General features: G+C 38.8%; 1 protein-coding gene across 1 annotated transcript; it reads right to left on the reverse strand.

The window, feature by feature from the left end:
• Nucleotides 1-13,113: 13,113 nt before the first annotated feature.
• On the reverse strand, nucleotides 13,114-21,587 carry VIP (vasoactive intestinal peptide). The gene is given in 7 exon segments (NM_001195233.1): nucleotides 13,114-13,489; nucleotides 15,372-15,460; nucleotides 16,283-16,414; nucleotides 17,141-17,245; nucleotides 18,188-18,301; nucleotides 20,138-20,251; nucleotides 21,440-21,587. Coding segments are annotated over 5 exon segments (504 nt in total). The 5' UTR covers nucleotides 20,245-20,251; nucleotides 21,440-21,587; the 3' UTR covers nucleotides 13,114-13,489; nucleotides 15,372-15,414.
• Between the last annotated feature and the right edge of the window lie 1,365 nt (nucleotides 21,588-22,952).

Here is a 22,952-nt window from a genome sequence, read left to right on the forward strand (position 1 = left end):
ACTCCAAAGCCATCCGGATACACAAGCTAGCATTTACCCAGCAAGAAAGCCAAGAACTCTTAGACGTGTTATTTGCTAGTCACCTCTCTCTCTTTAGAGTCATGTTTTCCTTCTCATAATATGGACTCAAGAAGAGGCAGCAATCAGCAATTTTGCTTATCACAAACAACATATAGAGTAATGACACTAATTTCCAAGTTCATCCAAGCTAACATATGGAAGGCGTGGGTCACCTGGACAGTATCCATTGAGAAATAGTCTCTCCTATGTATCCTCTGCCATTAGAACCCTTCTGAGACATGGGATACAGAGTAAATACGCTGTTTCTGCTTTACTGTTTGTTCTAATACATTTTTTATCATCCGTGTGCATACATTACTTCCCCAAAGAAAGTGTAAACCTTGGCAAAAATTCAAATTTACCTTTTCACCTATGATTCACTGAATACGATCCACATAAAAGTATTTTAATACAAATCAGTCATACTGTTATTCAGTTTCCAAACATGCTTGCTACTTATAAATAACTTGACAGTTATGCCCCACAATTTAGTAAATAACATTCATCTTGGTACATGAAATACTTACATTTCATTAAAAAAATTATTATGTAGTGTCATCATAATGTTTTAAGTAAGACCACCATAGTAGCCTCTTCATGAATGTCAACTTTTTTTTATGGCTGCATCCAATGGAAGTTCCTGGGCTAGGGATTGAATTGAAGCTGCTGCTGCAAACTACACCACAGCTGCAGCAACGCCAGATCCTTTAACCCACTGCACCAGGCAGGGGATCGAATCTGTACCTCTGCAGCAACCCAAGCCACTGAGATCAGTTCTTAACCCACTGTGCCACAGTGGGAACTCTGATGAACACCGACTTTTGCTATGACCTTTTCTTTACCATTTTACTTTCATTTTGCTGGTATATTTTCAGGCTACTACCCTCCTCCCATCAGCTGCTAAACAAGAGCCAACACCTTAAAATGGGAACTTTCTCAGTTCTATTCCATTAGTTTTTTTTTTTTTTTCACTACCTGCACCTAATTTCAGACTTACCTGCCTCCAATAAATTCTCTTTTTTGACATATTCTCACTGCTCCAAACCTCTATCCCATTAATCCTCTACTCAAGTCTACAAAGACATGGCTAGAGTTTCTTCATCTGTATAAAGTATTAAGGTGAGAAGAGAATGTCTTCCAGCTAAAAAACTAAGAATAATGGCAGAGTTATTTCCCCAGGAGTAAATTATAACCATAAATGCAATGGCAACTTCTAGCTCAAAGTGTCTTAAAGGAAAGATAAATAAAATGTAAATTAGGCATCAATTTTAATGTGTCCCTTGTGTGTTAGGTCTAAGGGAAAGAAAACCTAAGAGACAAAAAGTAATCTGGGGAGATCTGTAGAAAATTCTGTCACCAGAACAGATGAGGTTAACAGTGGGTAAGGCAAGTAGCAGAGCAAGTAAATGAATCCACATCTCTATAGAGAACAGGAGAGCAAAAGAAAAAGGAGGAAAATTATGAAACCAGGGCGAATTTCCAAGGAAGAGAAAAAGAAAAAGCACAATTGTGTGGGGGGAAAATGAAAAAAGTTAAAGTATGAAAGGCGATGCATCCTGCAAGAGACTTGCAATTACAGAAGGCAAAAGAGAAAGACCCAGGAAATGTTTGCTCTCTAATAGTCAGGGAGGGAGAGCTGTTAACAGAGGATGGTCAAAAAGCAGAGGCTCTGGTGAATATGTCTTTCTCTCTCCTTTCAAACAATTGCAGCTGCTCTCCGTTAACCAGAGAGGCGCCCGTTTGAGTTTGGGGCACCAAATAAGAATAGGCAAATAAATAACTGGAGCGTCTTTTTCTAAAAATTTAGTGCTAATAAAATTTTCAGCTCCAAGGCTGCTCAGGAATTCACAGACGGTATCATTGAATTTGTAGTCTCTCATGCTGAGCTATCCTATAGCATAGATTCTGAAACCCAGAAACCGAATGTGTGTGTTAGTATTACTGTTACTTTTTAGTATTCTATATACAATAGTATATGTAATATGGACAGTGATTAATGTTATACTATTTAATATTAATCTTATAGTATATATTATATAGTAATAGGAGGAGGAGTAATATATAGTTTTTTACATAAAAAACTTTTATAGAAGAAAATATGTCACTTTGCTTATGAGACTGGATAATTCTTACAGAGATTTTAGAAAACTAAATATGTGGAATTTATCACACCCAGAAGTTATAATATATGCATGTACGATAAACATACTGATGATGCATAGGAGTTAATTTGCCACATTAGGAATTCATTATCATTACTGGGGAAAATGTGATGCCTTTTACAAAAGAATCTCATCCTAAACTGACAAATTCAATGCACTAATTAGGCCTCCTATAACAGTTTATGCAGTAAACAGCAGGCATTCACTGACAAAATAGCTGCGTAGTCACCCCAAGGGAAATACAATCTGGGAAGGTAAAAATGACCTTTCTGATATTTCTTTGGTTTTTTCCTTCCCTTTCTTGTCTCCATTCTCTTTTTTCTGAAACGGCTATTTTATCAGATGCAGACTTCCTGTTTTGATTATCTATGACTCATCTTATATTTCTAAAATTTACCTCTAATATTTTAGGCAATTTGCTGGATTTTGAGCCACAACTCTTCTGTAAAATTTTATTTTAATTCAGGCAGTTTTAAAGTCCAAAGGGTTTTTCTTCTCTCCATTCCTGTATCGGGTTTTTGTGTCATACGTGTAATATTTTCCTAATTGTCTTAGACTTTCTCTTTACTTCTCTGATATTCTTTTTCATTCATATTAATATTTTCTAATTTGGTTTTTTCCTGCTTCAGGTTTTCCTCAAATGCCTGGAGAAACTTGGTCACTCATAGTCAGGATTGATAACAGCACCTGCCATCATTAACCTGAGGTCTGTTTGGATAAATTATTGAGGAACTAAAGGAAGGAAAAACAAAAGAAAGAGGAGCTAGAAGGTCTGATTTGATTCGCTGTATGTTACTTAGAGGCAAGTTTCTTTCCAGGCTGAGCAGTCACAGTTTTGCCCAGTTGCAGACTCTCCAAATTCCTGACAAATATTAATCTTTGTGGGTTCTGGTTTTGGTTTTTTTTTTTTTTTTTCTTTTTAGGGGCGCACACCTGGCATATGGAAGTTCCTAGGGTAGGGGCTAAATCGGAGCTACAGCTGCCTTCCTACCTACAGCCACTGCAACAGTGGGATCTGAGCCTCATCTGCAACCTACACAGCAGCTCACAGCAACACTGGATCCTTAACCCACTGGTCGAGGCCAGGGATCGAACCCACATCCTCATGGATTCTAGTCAGATTCATTTTTGCTGTGCCACGAAGGAAACTCCAGATATTAATCTTTGATATGCAGTAAAGATCAATCAGAATTGGCAGGAATTCTCAGGGATTTCCAAAATTGTAAGTTGTTTTCATATTTGTAATAATACTTTATTGACATATTTCTAAAATAATAATGAATAATCATAACAACGAAAGTGGAGATTTTTCTGGAAAAACATCCCACTAAAAGTTTCAGAGGTTTTCTATAACAAAAACATCAACATAATAAAAACATAGTCTATATTGTGACAAAATTGTGTATTTCAATCATATTTAGGAGTTCCCGTTGTGGCTCAGTGGTAACGAACCAACTAGTGTCCGTGAGGACATGGGTTCGATCCCTGGCCTCACTCAGTGGGTTAAGGATCTGGTGTCACTGTGGTGTAGGTCGTAGGCTGGCAGCTGAAGCTCCAATTTGACCCCTGGCCTGGAACTTTCATATGCCTCAGGTGCATCCCTAAAAAAAGACAATAATAATAATAATAATAATAATAATATTGAAAGATTGTTTTTTCTAACAGGGACATTTGGTGATGGAAAACATTATAAGGAAGGCATTTTGCACATGTGTTTCCTGCTCTTTTTTCATTTGTTTGTTTTTCAGCTTGACATGGGATCTCAGTTCCCAGACCAGGGATTGAACCCAGCCACAGTGGTGAAAGCACTAGACCACCAGGGCACTCCCCTCCTGCTCTTGATTCTGATTTAACATCAACGGTGGTATGGGCTGAATTGTGTTCCCCTAAAATTCATATATTGAAGCCCTAACTTCCAGGACTGTAGGATGTAACGCTATTTGGAGATTGGGTCTTTACAGGTAATTAAGTTATGTGAGGTCACTAGCGAGCATCCTAATCCAATATGACTGATACCTTTATACAAAGAGGGAATTCGAATATGGACAAGTGCGTGCACGGAGGTGAAACCATGCGAAAACACAGGGAAAAATGGCCATCTGCCCGCTAAGGAGAGAGCCTCAGAAGGAACCAGTCTGACGACATCTTGATCTTGGACGTGCAGCCTCCAGAACTGTGAGACATTAAATTTAAACCACGTAGCTTATAGCACTTTGTTATGGCAGCCCTAGCAAATTAATAGAAATGAATTCATTGAAACAAGTAACATTTTGATGTGGATTGTTAGACTTTAGATCTTGCATTCCTCATTTCTTGACTGATTTTTTTTTTCCCTTGGGTTTACACATTCATTCAAGTGTATATACTTTCAGAGAAATGCCAGGAAGGAACTTCCATTGTATTTATACAGTATACAGTAGTCATTGTATTTATCAAAGTTCAAGTCCATCTGAGCTTGTCTATAGGACAGACTGTCAGGTGCACACTCTCCAAGATCGTTCCCTGCTGAGGCTCCTGCAGTGGTTCCACGGATCCACTCTTCGGTCCTCCAAAATATTCTGCAAAAGTTGACCACTCCTGGATCTTCTTCTTTTCTTTAAAAAAAATTTTTTTTAATTACAATGTCGTACGGCTCTCTTTCTCTTATCTATCTCTCTTTCTCTTTCTCTTATCTTTGCTTTAGGTAATAATATTTCCTCACTTTTCCCACTTCTTCCTATTAAGTGAATGGTATTTGGGGAGTAAAGGGAGACAGAGGTGTTCATGGGCTCAGTTTAACATCTTGAACCTAAAAACCTCTTGAAGTCTTGCGTCGTTTGGGAGTAGATTTTGTGTGTATCCACTGAAGGCAAATGAAGAGAGAAAATATTAATTTCAGGTCTATAAAGAATGGATCTAATAGTCTAATTTTAGGGGACATTAATTTCAGTCTATTTTGAACTCAGGTATACAAAAATATGACTTTTTATAAATGAAATTAATTTTTATCTCAAGCACTTTAGATTTTTTTTCATTTTAAAGTTTTATTGAAATACAGTCAATTTACAGTGTTGTGATAATTTCTGCTGCACCACAAAGTGCTTCATTTATATATATACATATACATATATATATATATACACATGCAGTCTTTTTTAGATTCTTTTCCTATATAGTTTATCACAGAATAGTAAAAAAAAAATCTCAGTTTATTCATTACTATTTTAGTCAATTCGGGATTGACTCAGCAACTTCAGGTTTTGACTTATTCTTTCTCCCCGAGATTATCTTAAAAGTCCAAAGAAAGTTTTAATTTCAGTAGTTGGCTGTGTCAACCTTCCCTAAAGCAATGACTGCCAGACTCATGTTCTCCTGTAGCTGGAGGCCAATTGGATTCATTTCCTATTGCTGTGGTAACAAGTTACAAACCCAGCGGCTCAAAACTTGTGTTGCTTGTTCCTTCATAGTTCTGGAGGCCAAAAGTCTGAACGTTCGTCTCACCAGGCGAATATTACGGTGTTGGCAGGGCTGGGTTCCCTCTGGAGGCTCTAGGGGAGAACAATTCCCTTGCTTTTCCAGCTTCCAAATTCTGCCTGCCTTCCCAGACTCATGATCCACTCCAAGAAGTGACATCACTCCAATCCCTGCTTTATTGTCACATTTCCTTCTTTGACTCGGAACCTTCCTCTTCTGTCATTTAAGGATCCTTGTGATTACATTGGGCTACTTGAATAATCCAAGATAATCTTCCTGTTTTAATTTTTCTCATTTTAATCACATCTGCAGAGTCTCTTTTGCCATGGAAGGTAACATACTCACAGATTTCAGGGATGAAGACGTGGACATCTTTAAAGGTTTCCTAGTGAAATGATGTGGCATGTTTAATCTATGGGATATGAAATATTAACACATCAAGTAATGTTCAAAAAATATTCTACCACAGAGTAAACCAAAGCTAAGCAATTTTCTAATAACCTTGTACTACAGGTGCCTTAAAATGTAATTCAGTGGCAAAGAGATATTGTGTTGCTAATTGTGCAATAGCAACATGAATTTATAAATGTAAACCAAGATGAAAATGAAAGTTCCTCCCCACCCCCCCCTCGCCAGTTAAAGTCAGTCACCAGCATCAAAGCACAGAAACGACTCCACACAATGACCTAGGTTTGAATTGAACATCGTTCAACATATTAGAACAAATCCTTTCTAAATCAAGAGGCAGCTTCTTTAGAGATTGTCATTTTCGAAATTATGACAATAAAAGCTATTTGTATCATTTCAAGAACAAAAGGCTGAACTATTAAACCGTAGGCATTTTCTATCTATCCAGAGCTATGTTTTGAAGCACAGCAAAACCCAGACCCCCTGGAGGTTTCGGCTCTGTGTAACTACACAGGAAAGTATTAGTTTGCAATGGCAAAGAACATGCTGGGGTGAAACGAAAACAGGTGAGAAGGAGGGAACAATTGGGGAGTGATTCTCTTGTGGGGGAAGAAAGTAGCATAGGCTGCTCAGAATGGGGCCAGCAATCGCTAACGGAATCCTTGTGACCCGTCTTTGATCTGTCGTGGATCCCTGTGACCCATGGAAAGTCCTGTGCAGATAGAAAGCAAGTTCCAAAGAGAGAGCTGGGGTGCAAAAGGGAAAAGAGGGGCAAAGTGTTCACAAACCAGGCCCATCTGAGACATCACCAAACCATCCCTGCGTTCAAGGCACGGTAGGGAAAAGTACAGGGCAGTTCCGGGAAAGTTCAGCAAACAGCCCAAGAATGAGCAGAGGCTGCGTTTCAGGGCTAGACCTTTTCCTAGAGATTAGGAAAATCTGAGTACACAGGAGACCCAGGCTGAATGGGACCATGCAGGCACACAGAGCCTCCTCTACCAGGGAAAGATGAGATTTGAAAAGCTGTGATCCAGCATCACTGATAAAACCAACTGGGGTCTCCTCCAAGCTTAAGCCTGATTGGCAAGGTGGGCACTCTGGCTTCTTACCTGGCTGGCCTCTAAGATGCTCTGGAAAGGCAGGGCAGCCTCCACAGGGATGTGACTGAGATGAGGGTAGGCTTGGAAGGAAAACACATACTATGCATTGAATTTTGCCAATTCCAGTATTAGGTGCGAGAGCGTAAGATGAAGAAACTATCTGAGCCCTAGTCCCTGCTCTGCTGCTAAATAATGATGTTAACTTGAGAAAGTCACATAATCCCTAATGGGTCACTAAGTAAGAACCATTAAGGGATGATGCGGAATATTCCCACATGAGCTTCCAGGGCTAAGAATCTGCTATTTACTTTGTGCTTTATCTCCCTCATCTGAAAAATGGGTTGAAGAATAATACCTGCCTCCTAGACTTGGATATAATTTAACAACGTGAAGTCCCTAGAAAAGTCTCTGCTCTATAACGTATTAGCTATCGCTACAATTTCCTTTTCTTTCTCATCAACACCAGTCCAGTCCAAATCCTTCTTATCTCAGTTTTGGATGACTTCGATGGTCTACACACCATCTCCTCCTTTGCAGTGACTCCAACTGGTACCAACTGCTAGAGGAGGGCCTCCTAAAGACCAGTCAAGGAACATTCTGAAATTCCATGCTCAGAATTCTCCGAAAGCACACAACAATTACATGTGCATATTTCTGGGGAAAGCTCCTTAACTTCTGTTAAACTTTCAGAAAAAAACAAAACAAAACAAAAAAAAAAACTTGGACTAATTAAATTGATCCATATTTCTTCCTTTTTTTCTTTTTCTTTTTTTTTTTTTTTTTGGTCGTTTTAGGGCCACACCCATAGCATATGGAGGTTCCTCAGCTAGGGGTCAAATTGGAGGTGTAGCCGCTGGCCTACACCACAGCCACAGCAACACCGGATCTGAGCTGCATCTGTAACCCACACCACAGCTCATGGCAACTCCAGATCCTTAACCCACTGAGCAAGGCCAGGGATTGAACCTACGTCCTCATGGATCCTAGTCAGATTCATTTCTCCCGAGCCACAACGGGAACTCCAGTTGACCCATCTTTCTAAATTACCTCATTCATCCCTGAATTCTTCAGATTAGAAAAATATTTTTCCTACTTTACTTTTCCACTCATCTAGTGAACTACGTCACAGGTGTGTGCATGTGTATACATATTTAGTTTTCTCACATTTTCGATGTCTCTTCACTTATTCTTACTCTCTGTCATTTTCCTCAGGCAAAAGAAGTCCTCAAAAGAGGCATTCTGTGAGCTTCTATCACCTCATTCATTCATTCATCTTCCTTTGACCCAAACACTGTGCCTAGGGCTTCGGTTGAAGCGTGCTTCTGCCATGCAAATGAACGCCAAGCCCTCTGCTTGTGTACCCCCCAAATCCTCTTTCTCCACGAGGATCTCACTCGAGCGCAATCTCCCTTTACCTACTTCATCACCAGGTTTCCCTTCCTTGGATCTTTCCTTCTATGTGCAGACATGCTCCTGGTATGTCTTCCACATCAAAGCGAATTCTTTGACCTCTTCTCCCCCAACCGGGTCCTTCCTTTTTGCTTTGGTTCCCTATGCAAGAAGACAACCCTATGAGTTAGAGATGTTCAGGGGATAGACCCCTCCCTCCCCACTCTCTGGGGCCCATTCTGCCCGCTTTCACCCGCATCGCTGGACCAGGACCGTTATTGTGAAGGCCACTGCCGACAGTCTGTTCTTAGTGGCTTCTCCTCTCATTTGTTACGACTGCAGTGTGCTATGTAGCCCGGTTCCTCATAACCCCTCTGGCTTTCTCTTTTATGTCTTCTCATAATCATTCTCTCCACTTCTGCTAAACTGACCAGGACTAGAAACACCCGCAGCCAAGGGCTTTCCCGTCTGCAACTCCCCATCTAAAAGGAACTTCCCCAGAGAGACTCACGGTGGACTTCCTCATTTCTCTCAGCACTTTTCTCAAATTCGCCTTCTCTGGGAACCTCATCTAAAATTTCAAATTTAAAGAAAAAAAAAAAAGTTCCCATCATAGCTCAGTGGTTAACGAATCCAACTAGGAACCATGAGGTTGCAGGTTCGATCCCTGGCCTTGCTCAGTGGGTTAAGGATCCGGTGTTGCCGGGAGCTGTGGTGTAGGTTGCAGACTCAGCTCAGATCCCGAATTGCTGTGGCTGTGGTATAGTCTGGCGGCTACAGCTCCGATTCAACCTCTAGCCTGGGAACCTCCATATGCTGCGAGTGCAGCCCTAGAAAAGACCCCCCCCAAAAAAAGTCAAATTTCTTTTTGAATATTTCATCTCTTTCCCGCATTAATTTTTCTCTTTAGCACATATCATTTTCTTTTTTTTTGTCTTTTTTTTTTTTTTTTTTTTTTGCGGGGGGGCCGCACCTGTGGCATGTGGAAGTTCCCAGAGAGGGGGTCTAATTGGAGCTACAGCTGCGGGTGTACAGCTTAGGCCAGAACCACAGCAACGCAGGATCCGAGCCATGTCTGCAACCTACACCACAGCTCACGGCAACACCGGATCCTTCCAGATCCTTAACCCACTGAGCGGGCCAGGGATCAAACCCGTGTCCTTATGGATACAAGTAGGATTCTTAACCGCTGAGTCATAATGGGAACTCCCCACATGTCATTTTCTAACATGATATATTTTTTTATTTAGCTATTGTGTTAATCACATTTCCCTCAATAGAATGTAATGTAAGCTTCATGGGGGCAGGCATTTGTATTTGTTTTGTTCACTGTTAAACCATCGGAACTGAGAACAGTGCTGGACACATAGTAAATTCCTTATGAATAGTTCTTAAGAAATCAAGAAATGAATCTGATTTTACATAACAGCAGCATCTACATCTGTTAAGGAGGCCTTCCTTGAAAGGCTTTCTTCACCTGTTTTCCAGAATTATGCATTCTCCTATTTTTTAACTATTTCACCAGCTTCTCTTTTCAGTCCTTTTTACTCCATTTATTCCTCAACATCTCAGCCTATTAATGTTGACGTGCCTCTGTGTTATGGGTAGAACTGCACCCCTAAAATTCATATGGTGGAGTCTCAATCCCTGTTACCTCAAAATGTGAACTTATTTGGAGACCAGACGTTTATAGAAGTAACCGGGTTAAAACAAGATCATTGGGAAGGGTTCTAATCCACATAAACAAGGGGAAATTCAGAGGCACACAACACACAGGGAGAACGCCGTGTGAGAATCGAGACAGCGATGGAGGCAATGCTTCCGACAAGCTAGAGAGGGCCAGGCAACCACCAGAAACCAGGAAGAAGGTATGGATCTGATTCCCCTTTCTAGTGCTTAGAAGGAACACCCCTGCTGACACCTTGATCTCTGACTTCTAGCCTCTGGAACTGTGAAAGCATGCATTTCCACTGCTTCAGCCTCGAGGTGTATGCTGCTCTGTTATGGCAGCCTGGGTGAATGAATACCTCTGGGTCATGTGTTGAGATTCTTTTCGAGCTACATTAAATCCCTTGGAGATCTTATTGCTCAGGGCTTCCAAGTCCCATCTACGCACAAAGTCTCCCGGTAGTTTATCTCTGGCCCAGCATCTCGCCAGAGCGTCTCTCGAATACCCCAACTTCACACAACAGTAGCTTTAACACATCCAAAGCAAGGCTTATCTTCCCCAGGAACCTCCCTGCCCACAGCCTTCTCCATCTCACTTAGCAGAAACCTCATCCTTCAAATTGCTCAGCTAAGTTACCTTAGAATCTTCCTGGATTTTTCTCTTTCATAGCCTCACCTTACCACCAAAACAATTTGACTCTACTTTCAAGCTGTCTTCACACTCTACTGCACTGCTAGTACCCTGGTGGCCACACGACCACATCACGTGATTTATAGAAAGCCTCCTCATTTGTCTCCCATCTTCCACCCTGAGCACCCCTTCAACCTACTCCTCATGTAGCAGCCAGAATGATCCTGTTACTATGCATTTCAGAGAGTATCACACCATCGTCCCAAACTCCGCAGGGTCTCTTCATTTCACTCTTCAAGTCCTTACAGTGGACCGTGAGATCCCACCAGATCTGGAGCTTGGCTACTTCTTTAATCTCATCTCCTCCTCAGCCCTTGCCCAATTCATTCTGCTCTAGTCAGACTGCCTTCCTTGCTGTCCAGATGTGCCAGGAGTGTTCCCTCCCTTGCACTCGTCTTGCCTCTGCCCAGAACACTCATCTGTCAGATATCCACACTGTATGTCACAGTCATTCAACAAATGTTTCTTGAAGGAATAGGAAATAGATTGAAAAGATCTGCATTGATAGGATAAAACTGGGAGTTCCCACTGTGGTGCAGCACAAACGCATCCAATTAGTATCCATGAGTATTCAGGTTTGATCCCTGGTCTTGCTCAGTGGATTAAGGATCCAATGTTGCCATGAGCTGTGGTCTAGTTTGCAGATGTAGCTCAGATCCCATGTTGCTGTAGCTGTGGTGTAGGCTGGCAGCTGTAGCTCTGATTTGACCCCTAGCCTGGAAACTTCCATATGCTACAGGTGTAGCCCTAAAAAGCAAAAAAGCGAAAAAAAAAAAAAAAAAAGATAAATCTAAAACTCATTAGACTCACATTGAAATTGCACTACGGTTATGCCCCTATTTGATCTTTAAAAGCTTCTTGTATGCAAATGACATCTAGATGTTTTCTGTTTCACTACAGTGATTTGCACAGGAACGTCACTTAGCAAATGCCTAATAATTTGAGAAATCAAATATGAACAAAACTATAGTTCGTCGTCGTCTCTCCTTATCTAGTCATTTGTTCTAATTGTGGCAAATTAAACTGAGCAGAGCTTTGTCTGTGATGATGATTCTTCATTAGTTGTTAGGATCTATCCACCTCTCACTATCCTTATCATTCTTTAAGACTTTTTGGTGAGAATTTAAGATGCATAGCCTGAAACTAGAAAAAAATACCCACATAAATCTGTTCTTTGTTTTATATTTCCTGATTTTCACTGAGCACATGACCATCCAGAATAAAAAAAAAAAAAAATTCCGGACCTCTTTTGCAAATAACTGTGTCCATAAACTGTGTTCTACACTAAGGAATGCTAGTGTAAGATAGCAATTAAGACAGAGCCTGCATGTACTCTTTACTCCCTTTTCTTCCACACCCCATCCCTCCATCCTGCTGCCTGAAATGCAGATATGATGGCTGGAACTCTAGCTGCAATTTTGGATCATGAGGAAAAGGGCCATGCCCTAGGAAATGAGGGGTGAGCAGGAAGGGGTTTAGAATACTAAGGGCTTCACAGAGCAGAACCATCATACTCACCCTTAATATTTTACTCCTGGCCTTGTGTGAGAAAGAAATTTCTCTCTTATTTCTCGCCATTGTTTTAGGACACACACAAACTCAAACATAACCCTACCTCAAACATCACAAAAACAGTCTAGTTCCTGGCACTTTAAAGTGAATTACTGCTGCATTGTTTAAAAGAATCAAAACAGTAGAAAGTATCTGCAATGATAATCAAAGGTCTTTATTTTCTCTATTTAATTTCTTACAATCGTTTTGGAAAAATAGTTGTTTCTCCAAATGTACTTTCACAAACATGTAGCTGGTATGACCTAAGCATGATCTGAGAGATTATGGGAAAAAAAAATATTATCATTGAAAAAAAAAGCGTGCCATTCAGTTTATATTTTACACATACCTACAACAAGCATAAAGGGAAAGTCCAGTGTCAGTAGGGGTCATTCTCTTTAACATTAGATCAGAAGAGAGATTTGGCGATTAGAGGTACAAATTTGAGAAATTTTAAAAAATCTCATTCAACATAAATATTGCCTCAGCATGCGAGAACACACAACATTTTCTGAAAATCTTTTTTGGAGACTGTTTGTTTATTTATTTATTTATATTTATTTTGGTATCCTAGACACTCTGGCATTTAACACAGGATTCTATCTGCTCAACATTCAAATTTAGACAAGCTGATTATCTGCTCCACTCTCCTGAATAGTTAAGTGTGCCCTATAAATAAATGCATCAATTTTGCTCTTTTATGCCCTTCCTAAAAACCTCGTATAACTGGAATTAACTTAGTGTGTACTCATCGTTAAATACATTTCTGTTAGAAAGGATACACAGCATATGAAATTATAGGACGTTCATGAGTTAAAGACAAATTCCAGAACTCTCGAATAATATTTACAATGTAAACATCACCGTTATTACGTTAGAATAAAATAGATCACAACATTCACAACACAATATACTTTATTTGGTTTTGATATTGAAGTTGTTTTCTTGAATTACGTATGTAGAACTCAAAATAGAATCACTTCGCTTCTCCTTCTCCTTCAAGAATTCTGAAAAAGAAAGAAGTGGTGTTGGCAGTATAAAAACATTTTTTTATTTACAATCTCCCACTTTCATTTACGTATCCACTCATTTGATAAATATCTATTTCTCTTTGACCCATCTCCACAGCCTGTCCAAGGGGATCGCATTCTGGGATCTCAAGCAGGAGGGACTCTTCCAAAGGATTTATTGTTGGAAAGGGAGCCAGAATGTGAAAAGGTTCTCTAATTAGCCATAAATAACTACCCATATGTCACGTTCACAATTAACCAACAAAATTTCCCGTTAAAAGAATGTGTCTGGGAGTTCCCATCATGGCGCAGTGGTTAACGAATCCAACTAGGAACCATAATGCTGTGGGTTTGATCCCTGGCCTCACTCAGTGGGTTAAGGATCCGGTGTTGTCGTGCCTGTGGTGTAGGTCACAGATGCGGCTCTGATCCTGAGTTGCTGTGGCTCTGGCGTAGGCTGGCAGCTACAGCTCTGATTAGACTCCTAGCCTGGGAACCTCCATATGCTGAAGGAGCAGCCCTAGAAATGGGAAAAAAAAAGAATGTGTCTGATGTCACCCCTTCAAAAAAGCAAAGGCTAGAGTGATTAATCCTCCTTTACATTGCAGTGACTATTGTGTTTCTTAATTTAATGGGGAAGTCTTATTTTTACAAACATTTTTTTGAAGAAGCTATATGCAACTCATTTTCTTTTTTGAGCAAAGGAATGTATTTCTCTTTCTATGCATGGTAAGGTATGGGCCTGTGCAACCCCTGTGACTGTGTTATCTCTCTTAGAGGTATCTTCCAAAAGCAGAGTTGAGTAGGTGTTACAGAAACCACAGAGTCCCCCCAAATCAAAAGTGTTCTTTGGAGTCCTTCAGAGAAAAAATGTTGACAACCTGGTTTAGTGATGCCATAAAATGCCTTCAAAGGCTTGCCAATCCTTATAAAAATATTTTATGAGCTAATGTAAACACTTTTTGTAACTCAGGAGAGAAGTGTGTCTTGTACCCATGTTTACTTAAAAACAATTTTGATAACAAGCATATCACTTAATGAAAGAAAAAATTTATTTGTGTTTTTTCTAGTCAAAAAAATTTTTTTTTCAGTGAATACTATTGGCAGTTTAGTATCTACATTCCCGTTAGAGGTAAAATAAGGTATATTTGACTTCTGCTGCATGAAGTTTGCTGTGTTTCAAAAAACATAATGATACTTAGAATGTCTTGGCGTTTTCATGATAAAGAGCCACAGCTGAAATTTGATGGTATTTCCTTGTACTTAAATGAGATGCTTTCAGTCCATCATGGGACTAGAACTTAACGGTTTATTAAAAGCAGCATGGCTTGGCTATCGAAGAGAAAGCCAATTGTTCTCATTAGCGTGACTCAGTCCCTCTTTTTCTATCTCATCAGAGGCTAGGAATGAGTCTGAGTACACTAAGAAATAGAAAACTGTTTATTTATGGTGAGCTTTCTCTTTCATACCGTCAGAACACAGCATAAATCACTTCAAGCTCTTTCTCAAACCAGTGTCCACGTCCAGTAGGGGTGTCTTCCTTAGAGGAGCTCTCATGGAGAGAACGCTAAGATATTTTTGTTTTGTTTTGTTTGTTTTTGTCCTTTTAGGGCCCCACCTGCAGCATATGGAAGTTTCCAAGCTAGGGGTCAAATCGGAGCTGCTGCTGCCGGACTAAGCCATAGCCTAATGCTGGACCCTTAACCCACTGAGCAAGTCCAGGGATCAAACCTGCATCCTCAAGAACACGATGTTGGGGTCTTAACTCACTGAGCCACATTGGGAATTTCCTAAGATATTTTGTACTCAGTGACTCTCCCCTCCTTAAATAATTCGATGTTGCCACTAGAAGATAATGAGAACACACAGATGTACTCACCACTGGGTAGTTGTCAGCAGCTTTGCTCCAAGGAGCTTTTTCATCATTTTTCTAACTCTTCAAGAAAGTCAGGAGATTCTCCTTCAATGCTGCAGATCAGAAAAAGAAAGTTGTGCATGTTAAGGCTCTTTGATGAGAAAGCTTCTAAAGACAAAGTGGTATATGACTTAGGCTCTTCCAGGTGTTCTGTAAAGTGCTCTGGGGGCTAAAGAAATAGCTTTCAGGTGAGTCATTACCTATGAATGATTCTTCCATCTTAAAGTGCCTCAAAATATTCTTACAGAATTATTATCTGGTGGGCAAAGAACATCATCTTGCCTGATGTCACCCAAACAGATGTCCTTTGCATCATGTAAGCAAAAATAACTGGAAATAAAAAAGAGGGCACCGCATCTCCTACGTATTGGGCTCCAATACTTCCACACCGTGGGGAGACATACTTTCTACTGAATCCGAGAAGACAATAGAATTCATGGTTTAATTTGATAGAATACAGATATTGAATATGCTCATAAAGGGAATTTCATGGGGTGCCCAATTGCTAGCTGATTTCCCTTTACATATTTCTGAAACCAGCACTTTTGATAAAACCTGTTCCTAGACTCACACTAGATGTCTCTACAGTCATGATTTATAACCCTGGAGGCACAGTGAAACCAACTGGGGAACTCTTAAAGAAACACCGTTGTTTAGAGCCACATCCCCAGAGGCATTCATTTCCTGACAATTGGATTTGGGTCCAGCCCAGACCTCAGTATTTTTTAAATTCTCCAGGGTAGTCTAATGTTAGCCAAGGTTGAGAATTATTGCTTCAGAGAGTGTGGATAGGTAATAGACACACCTCCACATGCAGCTTCTAATTTGAAAGGTGTTTATAATTTCTCGTGTTTGCAAGCTCTCTGCTTTCTTACCTCCGCTTCCCATTTAGAATGGAGTTCAAGTACTTCTTGACAGCCATTTGTTTGCGAAGGCGGGTGTAGTTGTCAGTGAAGACTGCATCCGAGTGGCGTTTGGCTGGTCCCTGGTCTTCTGAGATGCCATTGCTAAGGGATGCGAGGATAAGAAAACCAAAGAGTTTTCACGAAAAATGATGGATATGCCAAGGTCTGAATTTCTTGGAGTTAGACAAAAAGGAACTCCCAACGCATTTTCTATCACAAACGACTGAAAGAAAAACACATCTAAGCCTAAAGATGGACGCTAAGCAAAGAATAATCCAATGTATTTGGGGCTTTACATTCTGTCATAACTGAGTAAATACTTATCACCCCCCCAAAAAAATGGGGTTGAAGTTGTGTTCTTCCATTGGAAGGAAAATTCTTTAAAAATAAATGTTTCTTTATAAAGCTGTGCCACCATAAGTAGTCCCATCTAAATGTTTAGCTATTGGCCACTTAAAGACAGAAACTTTCAGTGCTTGGTTTGAGCAAGAAGTAAAACACAAACACTATGGTTAACCTTAAAATTTGCTTCAGTTTATACTACGTCTTATTTGTTTTTTACTGTGTCTAGTTTAGTTTGTTTTCAGATTTACAAATGATTATTATTTAAGAAAAATCACTGTGTCTGGAGCCAATGAGTAATATATTGCCAGGAAGCCTTATTTTCTTAATCCATGGGTCTGGTAAATTTTATCAAAGAATATAAATTATAACTAAATTAAATATTATTGAGCTACCAACTTTGAATAAACTGCTTACAGCAAAAATATAATTTTCCAATTTAAACTAATTGTAACATATATTTTAAAAATGATACATTCTCTTTACCTAACTCGTTTTCCAATAAGGGACTCAAGGTATTTTTTGGCAGAGAGTTGACCCAAGAGTCTGCTAAAGTCACTGGTGAAAACTCCATCAGCATGTCTGACATTTCTGAAACAAGGAAGAAAAGAAAGCCATTATTTTGTAAATAGCTTGCTAAGATATTATTTTGGCCCCTTAAATAAAAAAGAAACAGCTTACTTGTAAGCTCCTTCTGCAAACTTAAATCCAAAAAGAAGTCTTCTAACAACCCAACAAATAATATCTTTTAGTGACTTTTATCAAGATATCCTCTATATTTCCAGCCCAAAACTTTGAAAAATTAAAGACGTTAGCTTTTCTAGAAGCATATCTCAATATTAAGATCATGCTCCCTGGCAGAATCTATAAAGCTAATTCCTTTCTAAGAAATATTGGTGGGAAAATATAAAATAGTTTCTATTTTTTAAGGTGCTTTATTTCTTCTAGTTTGAACAGAGATGTATGCATGGGAAATTATCCTGATTTTAGCAAAAACCCAATTACGCCTTTTGCTTTTTTCTTCTGCCAAAATATTTAGAAACAAACCCTCTTAAGCAAGAAAGGATGTTAGAGCCTATCAACCAAATTTTCCATTCAAATAAGAACAATTTTCTACGTTGTCTTCAGTATGGAGTTACTCTGTACTTGAATGCTGTTCTGGGTGTATGGGTCTGTGTAATGAATGGCTCTTATTATTAGACACCTTTACATTGAGAGGAAACTCTGGCCTCAGAACGTCCTCCACTGTGGAATCCTAAATGCTGTGGTTTTACTAGAATTGGCACAGTTTCTGATGTTGAATATGTATGCAACAGAATATAAGTGAATGATGTGCTCAGCCTGGCTTGGTACAACCTCTCTACATGAAAATCATGTACAGCAGCAAGAGCTTCAATAAATCAGGCCGAAGGAAGCCATGACACATGAAAACAGGTGGTGGTGTGCTGTGAGAATAGCGTCATGGTGACGCAAAATAAAACTTTTATATTTCAAAAATGAATTTCTAAAATAAAACAAGAAAAATGAACTCACCTGGATACATCATAAGGTGTGTCATTTTCAGCTAATGCATTTTGTAAAACGTCAGTGTCTGCTTTTAATGAAATTTCATCTGGTTCATTTGTTTCTTCAAATGGTAGTCTGTCCCTGTTAGGAAAAAATACAGTTAAATATAATACATTCCTTTCTCTGAAAATAGTGTTTTCATGGTTTATAATCCTTTGGAATAAGATCCTTGAAATCTTAGGAAAGTCATCCATTCACTGTATAGGGATAGCATAATTGATTTGATGGTTTCTATTGTTTACGAGAGTATAAATAGTGAAATTTTTGTTTGTCCCATGAAATAGGTGCCATACAACTTTTACAAGCTGTATGTGTCCACATAGGAGCTACGTGGTTCAATTTTATCAGAGCATTAAGCAAAGTACACTTCCTTGAAAGTAAATTTATACCGCCAAGTTAAATTTCACAGGAAGAAAGATTTTATACAAAAGAAAAATTTTGGAAATTTTTAAATGCTCAGTAATGAAAATCAGAAGCAACTCTTGTATTTGTTGATGGTCAGTAGTATCATTCGTCCCAAACACTTCTCAAGAGCTGAGTGTTAACTACTTTTCTTTCTCGCAGTCCCTAAACCTTGCTTCAAAGATTCCCCTCGGTATATTTCTATCCATTGACCAAATCCAATACCCTCTCCCTCTCTGATTAGTTAGTTAAATTCAATGAATCTTGTGGGGCTTTTTTTATTTCTAATCTTATTTAGTAATACAATTACAATGAGGGACGTACAATGCTTAACTGGAAGACTATTCATGCCCATATATGGAATATGACTATATTTGTGAATGCATGCACATTTTGAACACCAGCATAATGTGAAAATTTTGTGTGTGTATATTTTCACTGTCAGGGTAAACTTCTAACAAGTGTGTCAGTTCCTGGGCACTTGTGCATCTTTCGGTGAGGCAGTAGTTGGTAGTTACCAACAAGCAGCCCTCTTGAGTATGAAGCCTAGAAATCAATGCAAACTTCAGCAGTCTTGAGATTATGCATCTTTTGTGATATAACTACTCAGATAGACTCATTCTATTTACTTATCAAAGCAACATACAATCTGGCTTTAAGCAGAGTTCACAGAGGACACTAATAGCTAAGAGATTACTCACTCTATTGAGCATAAGGCTGCCTTGAACAAAGAATCAAAATGAGAAAATAAGCAAAGAATTGTTTGTCCTTCGATACAGAAATCTCCATAAACTGGAAGGAAACATCAAGCTAATGTAGTTTCCATTTATTGTTTACTTCCTTAGCATAAATTTATTTCAGATCAATCTTTAAATATGAGTTGTATTATACTTCATGAATTTGAAATATGTAACACAACACTGAGAGCAGTAAAACTAAGGATTTATGATAAAAACCAAGTACCTTAAAATTCACTCCTTGGGAGAGGATGTCTCAGTAGATCCATTATCCCACAATTTTTAATATTGACAAATTGATTCTGCCTTCTCTGTGCAATAGGATCTTATGCAAATCCCACTCATCAACTACTCATCTTATGATTATTTACTGACTTTGAAAGTGAAATAAAATAAAGTAAGGTAAAATAAGGTAAAACTAGATGCTTATATTTCCATCAGAAACTAAAATGAACAGAGATGACAGTGGAGAAGAGCTCCATCTAAAACTGGCTTTGAATGAAAGTCAAATCCTCCCTCTGCCTGACTTGGAAATGTGACCCATCCTACCCATAAAACTTGTCATTGACACTGTCTCTCTTGGCCTGAGAGAGAGAATTCCAAGACTCGGAATAATTAGATTGACCTGAAGTTTGAAAAACTTGCTTAACATGTCCACCAACAGATGTAAATAAATACTACATAATTTTCCATGTCGAGCTTTCCAGCCCGGCATAGAGGGAATGCCCACTTACATGGAGAAGGAATGTGCAACTCCCTGAATTGAAGGAGAACCTACCTCAGAGCAGAAGGTGCTCCAAAAAGAGGCCATGCCAGGGTCTGCGAGAAGAGTATGCAGAAAAGTGTCAGGAGCACGAGGAGTTGGGGCTTACTTCTAGTTTCCATCTCTGCCCTGGAAGGGAGAGAATCACATCAGCTTTTCCAACCACGAATGTACCGGCAAGGTAATTCTAAGGGTCTAACAGTAATATCTGAAGGCTCTTGCAGAGTTTAGTAAAAGCAGTTTTCATCTTATGGAAAGAGTTAAACTGCAATATGATTACTTTTTAAATCAAGAAGGTTTTGGTGTGTCACTGGGGCTTGAATAAAAATTAGGATCTTTTTCAACTGCTGTCTATGTATAGCACAAGTATGTATTGAAGGCAATAGTTTTACAGTGCTGGAAGCTACGATAGGGACAAACTTCTTATAACAGGGTTGTGACATGTGTGTTTAGTAGCTTTTCTGCTTAAGCAAACAGCTTCAAGAAACTGAAGTTTCTTCTGCTATTCTAGGTTCTTTGTACCTGATTAATATAAAACTGGAAGGTCATCTATTTAATAATGTGTGTGTATATATATACATATATATACACATATCAATATAAAGTTATCTTGTATATACATTTTTTCCTCTTTTAACTGTAGATATTACTGGGAGCTTAAGCTCCTTAAGGAGAGTGGGTTTGACCAAATTAACTTCACAGTGGAAATTAATATAAAAAAATCATTGAACCACATATCACCACTGAAATAATTTTGGCCATAAAAGGAAAACTATCTGAAGACAAAGCTTGTGTATCTTTTACATCTAATTCACTTACACATTTCATTTCTAAATCGTTTCTAGACAGAAACTTAGGCGTTTGATGTCTGTGTCTTGTGTTATCTGTAAAACTCAAAGCATGTAAACTTAAAGAGGGAATAAGTGCTATTTAGGCTCATCTAACTAACATAAGAAACAGAAGAGCACCAAAAAGCAAGGTGAAACTTAACAAAACATGTGTACTCACTGAAATGTCGGTCACAAATTTATATACAAGCCAACCCCCCTACTTTAGTGCCTTGTATTTAAAAGAGCATTGAGTAAAAGAACAAGCAGAGTAGAGCATTTTCCCACCAAATTCAGAAAACTCATTCATATGTGAGAAGCTGAGGCAGTTCTACACTTACTAGGGGATTTGAGAAAATCAACTTTTTGTTGTTGTAAAGGAGGAACACTGTAAAATTCTTTTCAAGAGAAAGAAAAATCCAATACACCCTGAAGAAGAGTTCCAGAAGCAGAGGGAGACAGAAAGAAGGAAGGGAATGCTTTCTCTTACCTTGCTGAGTAGTGTTCCAAGGAGACTAGAGCTGTCTCGGGTGCTGAAGTTCCGTGAGGCCGACAGAGTCTTCACCAATTAATTCTCTTGCCCTTAGTGCTGAACCAGAACTTGGTGCTGGCTGAGAGTTGGCTACTACTGCCAGCCACTGCTTTTCACTCTACCCTGACCGGCATTTCAAAGCCCATCATTTTATAGGGCTTATGCGCAGGGCTGAGCAATCACAAAGCTCTCTGAAAGACGTCACAGTAGTATTCCCAAGAGATGAATAGGACTTGAAGTCCTTATTAACTTGTCATTATGCCTGATTTATATAAATTTAGAATGAGTAACTTCAAGATGTAAGCTATAAAGAGGAAATTTACTTTCCTTTAAACAAAAAAGGTACCAAGCTTAAATGTGAGATGTCTTCATCTCTAATTAGTAGTAATGAAATAAAAGATTGATTAGTGTTATGGCCAAGACCACTGGAATGCTTTCAGGAAACAAGAATTTTATGTTCAGGAACAGATGCAGAAAGTACCAAATACTTAGGCTCATATGCTTACAAATATATAATTCTCCTTTATGACGAGGTATCAATTGCCCTAAAGCCTTTTTATTTTTATCCTATTCATGTAGATCCTGATTTAATCGTCCTTGAGATCTACCCAAGTTTTAAAAGCCCCTAGAAGTAATTTTCCATATTCTTTCTATCACAACATTTTCTTTGTGTTGAAGCTAATCTCAAGACAAATTTTCAAAAAGTCTCTAAGATAGGGTAATAAGCACACTGTCATATAGAACAGTAGCAGTATTGCTGTTTCACAGTAGTATAAAATGTCATAATTCCCAATGCATTTTCACATACATGACCTCAAATGATTCAAAAACAATCAACTTTTACGCTGAATAGCTCAAGATTCAATTTTTCTTCCTCTTTAAACTTTATACCCATCGGTTTTATAAGTCCTTGCACTAGGTGGAATTATTTTGTTTCTCCCCCCATCTGAGAACACACACCTACACTCACACTAGTTTTTAGCATTTCCATCTCAGTCCTTTGACAGGTGATTTCAAAGAACTAGTTGGAAAGCATTTATGAAGTGCTTTGATAAATACTCTAATCTCTTTTTGTGAGTTTTTAATTCAAAGTAGCCTAGCATGAATTCACTCAGAGTTTAAGGTAAAAATGCAGCCACATGAACAACTTAATGGCAATAAAGTAAAATACTACCTTTCCTTTTATTTAAAAAAAATGGCCAATAGGGGTATTCTTTTACATTTTTGTTTATAAGTTTCTCTAGTGGTAACAGCTCTAAAGCTCCCTTTCTTTCATCTTTAATTTTTCAGTATCTATTTGCTTCATTCAAAGTCAGGCTGATCCAGTAGAAGAATATCCTGCTATGCTTAATCATGTTTTCTAATCCAGTTACAAGAAAAATTAAATGAATTAAATTTCAAAATGTCTGGAAATTTGTTTTCCAGTTGACAGCTCTGACTTAAGCCAGAGATCCTGTGGCATAATTCCAGG

This window comes from Sus scrofa, chromosome 1, assembly GCF_054392235.1.
Source record: "Sus scrofa isolate SSC_HxYL_T2T_F1_AM1 chromosome 1, Sscrofa_HxYL_maternal_Yorkshire_Landrace_v2.0, whole genome shotgun sequence".
Lineage (NCBI taxonomy): Eukaryota > Metazoa > Chordata > Mammalia > Artiodactyla > Suidae > Sus > Sus scrofa.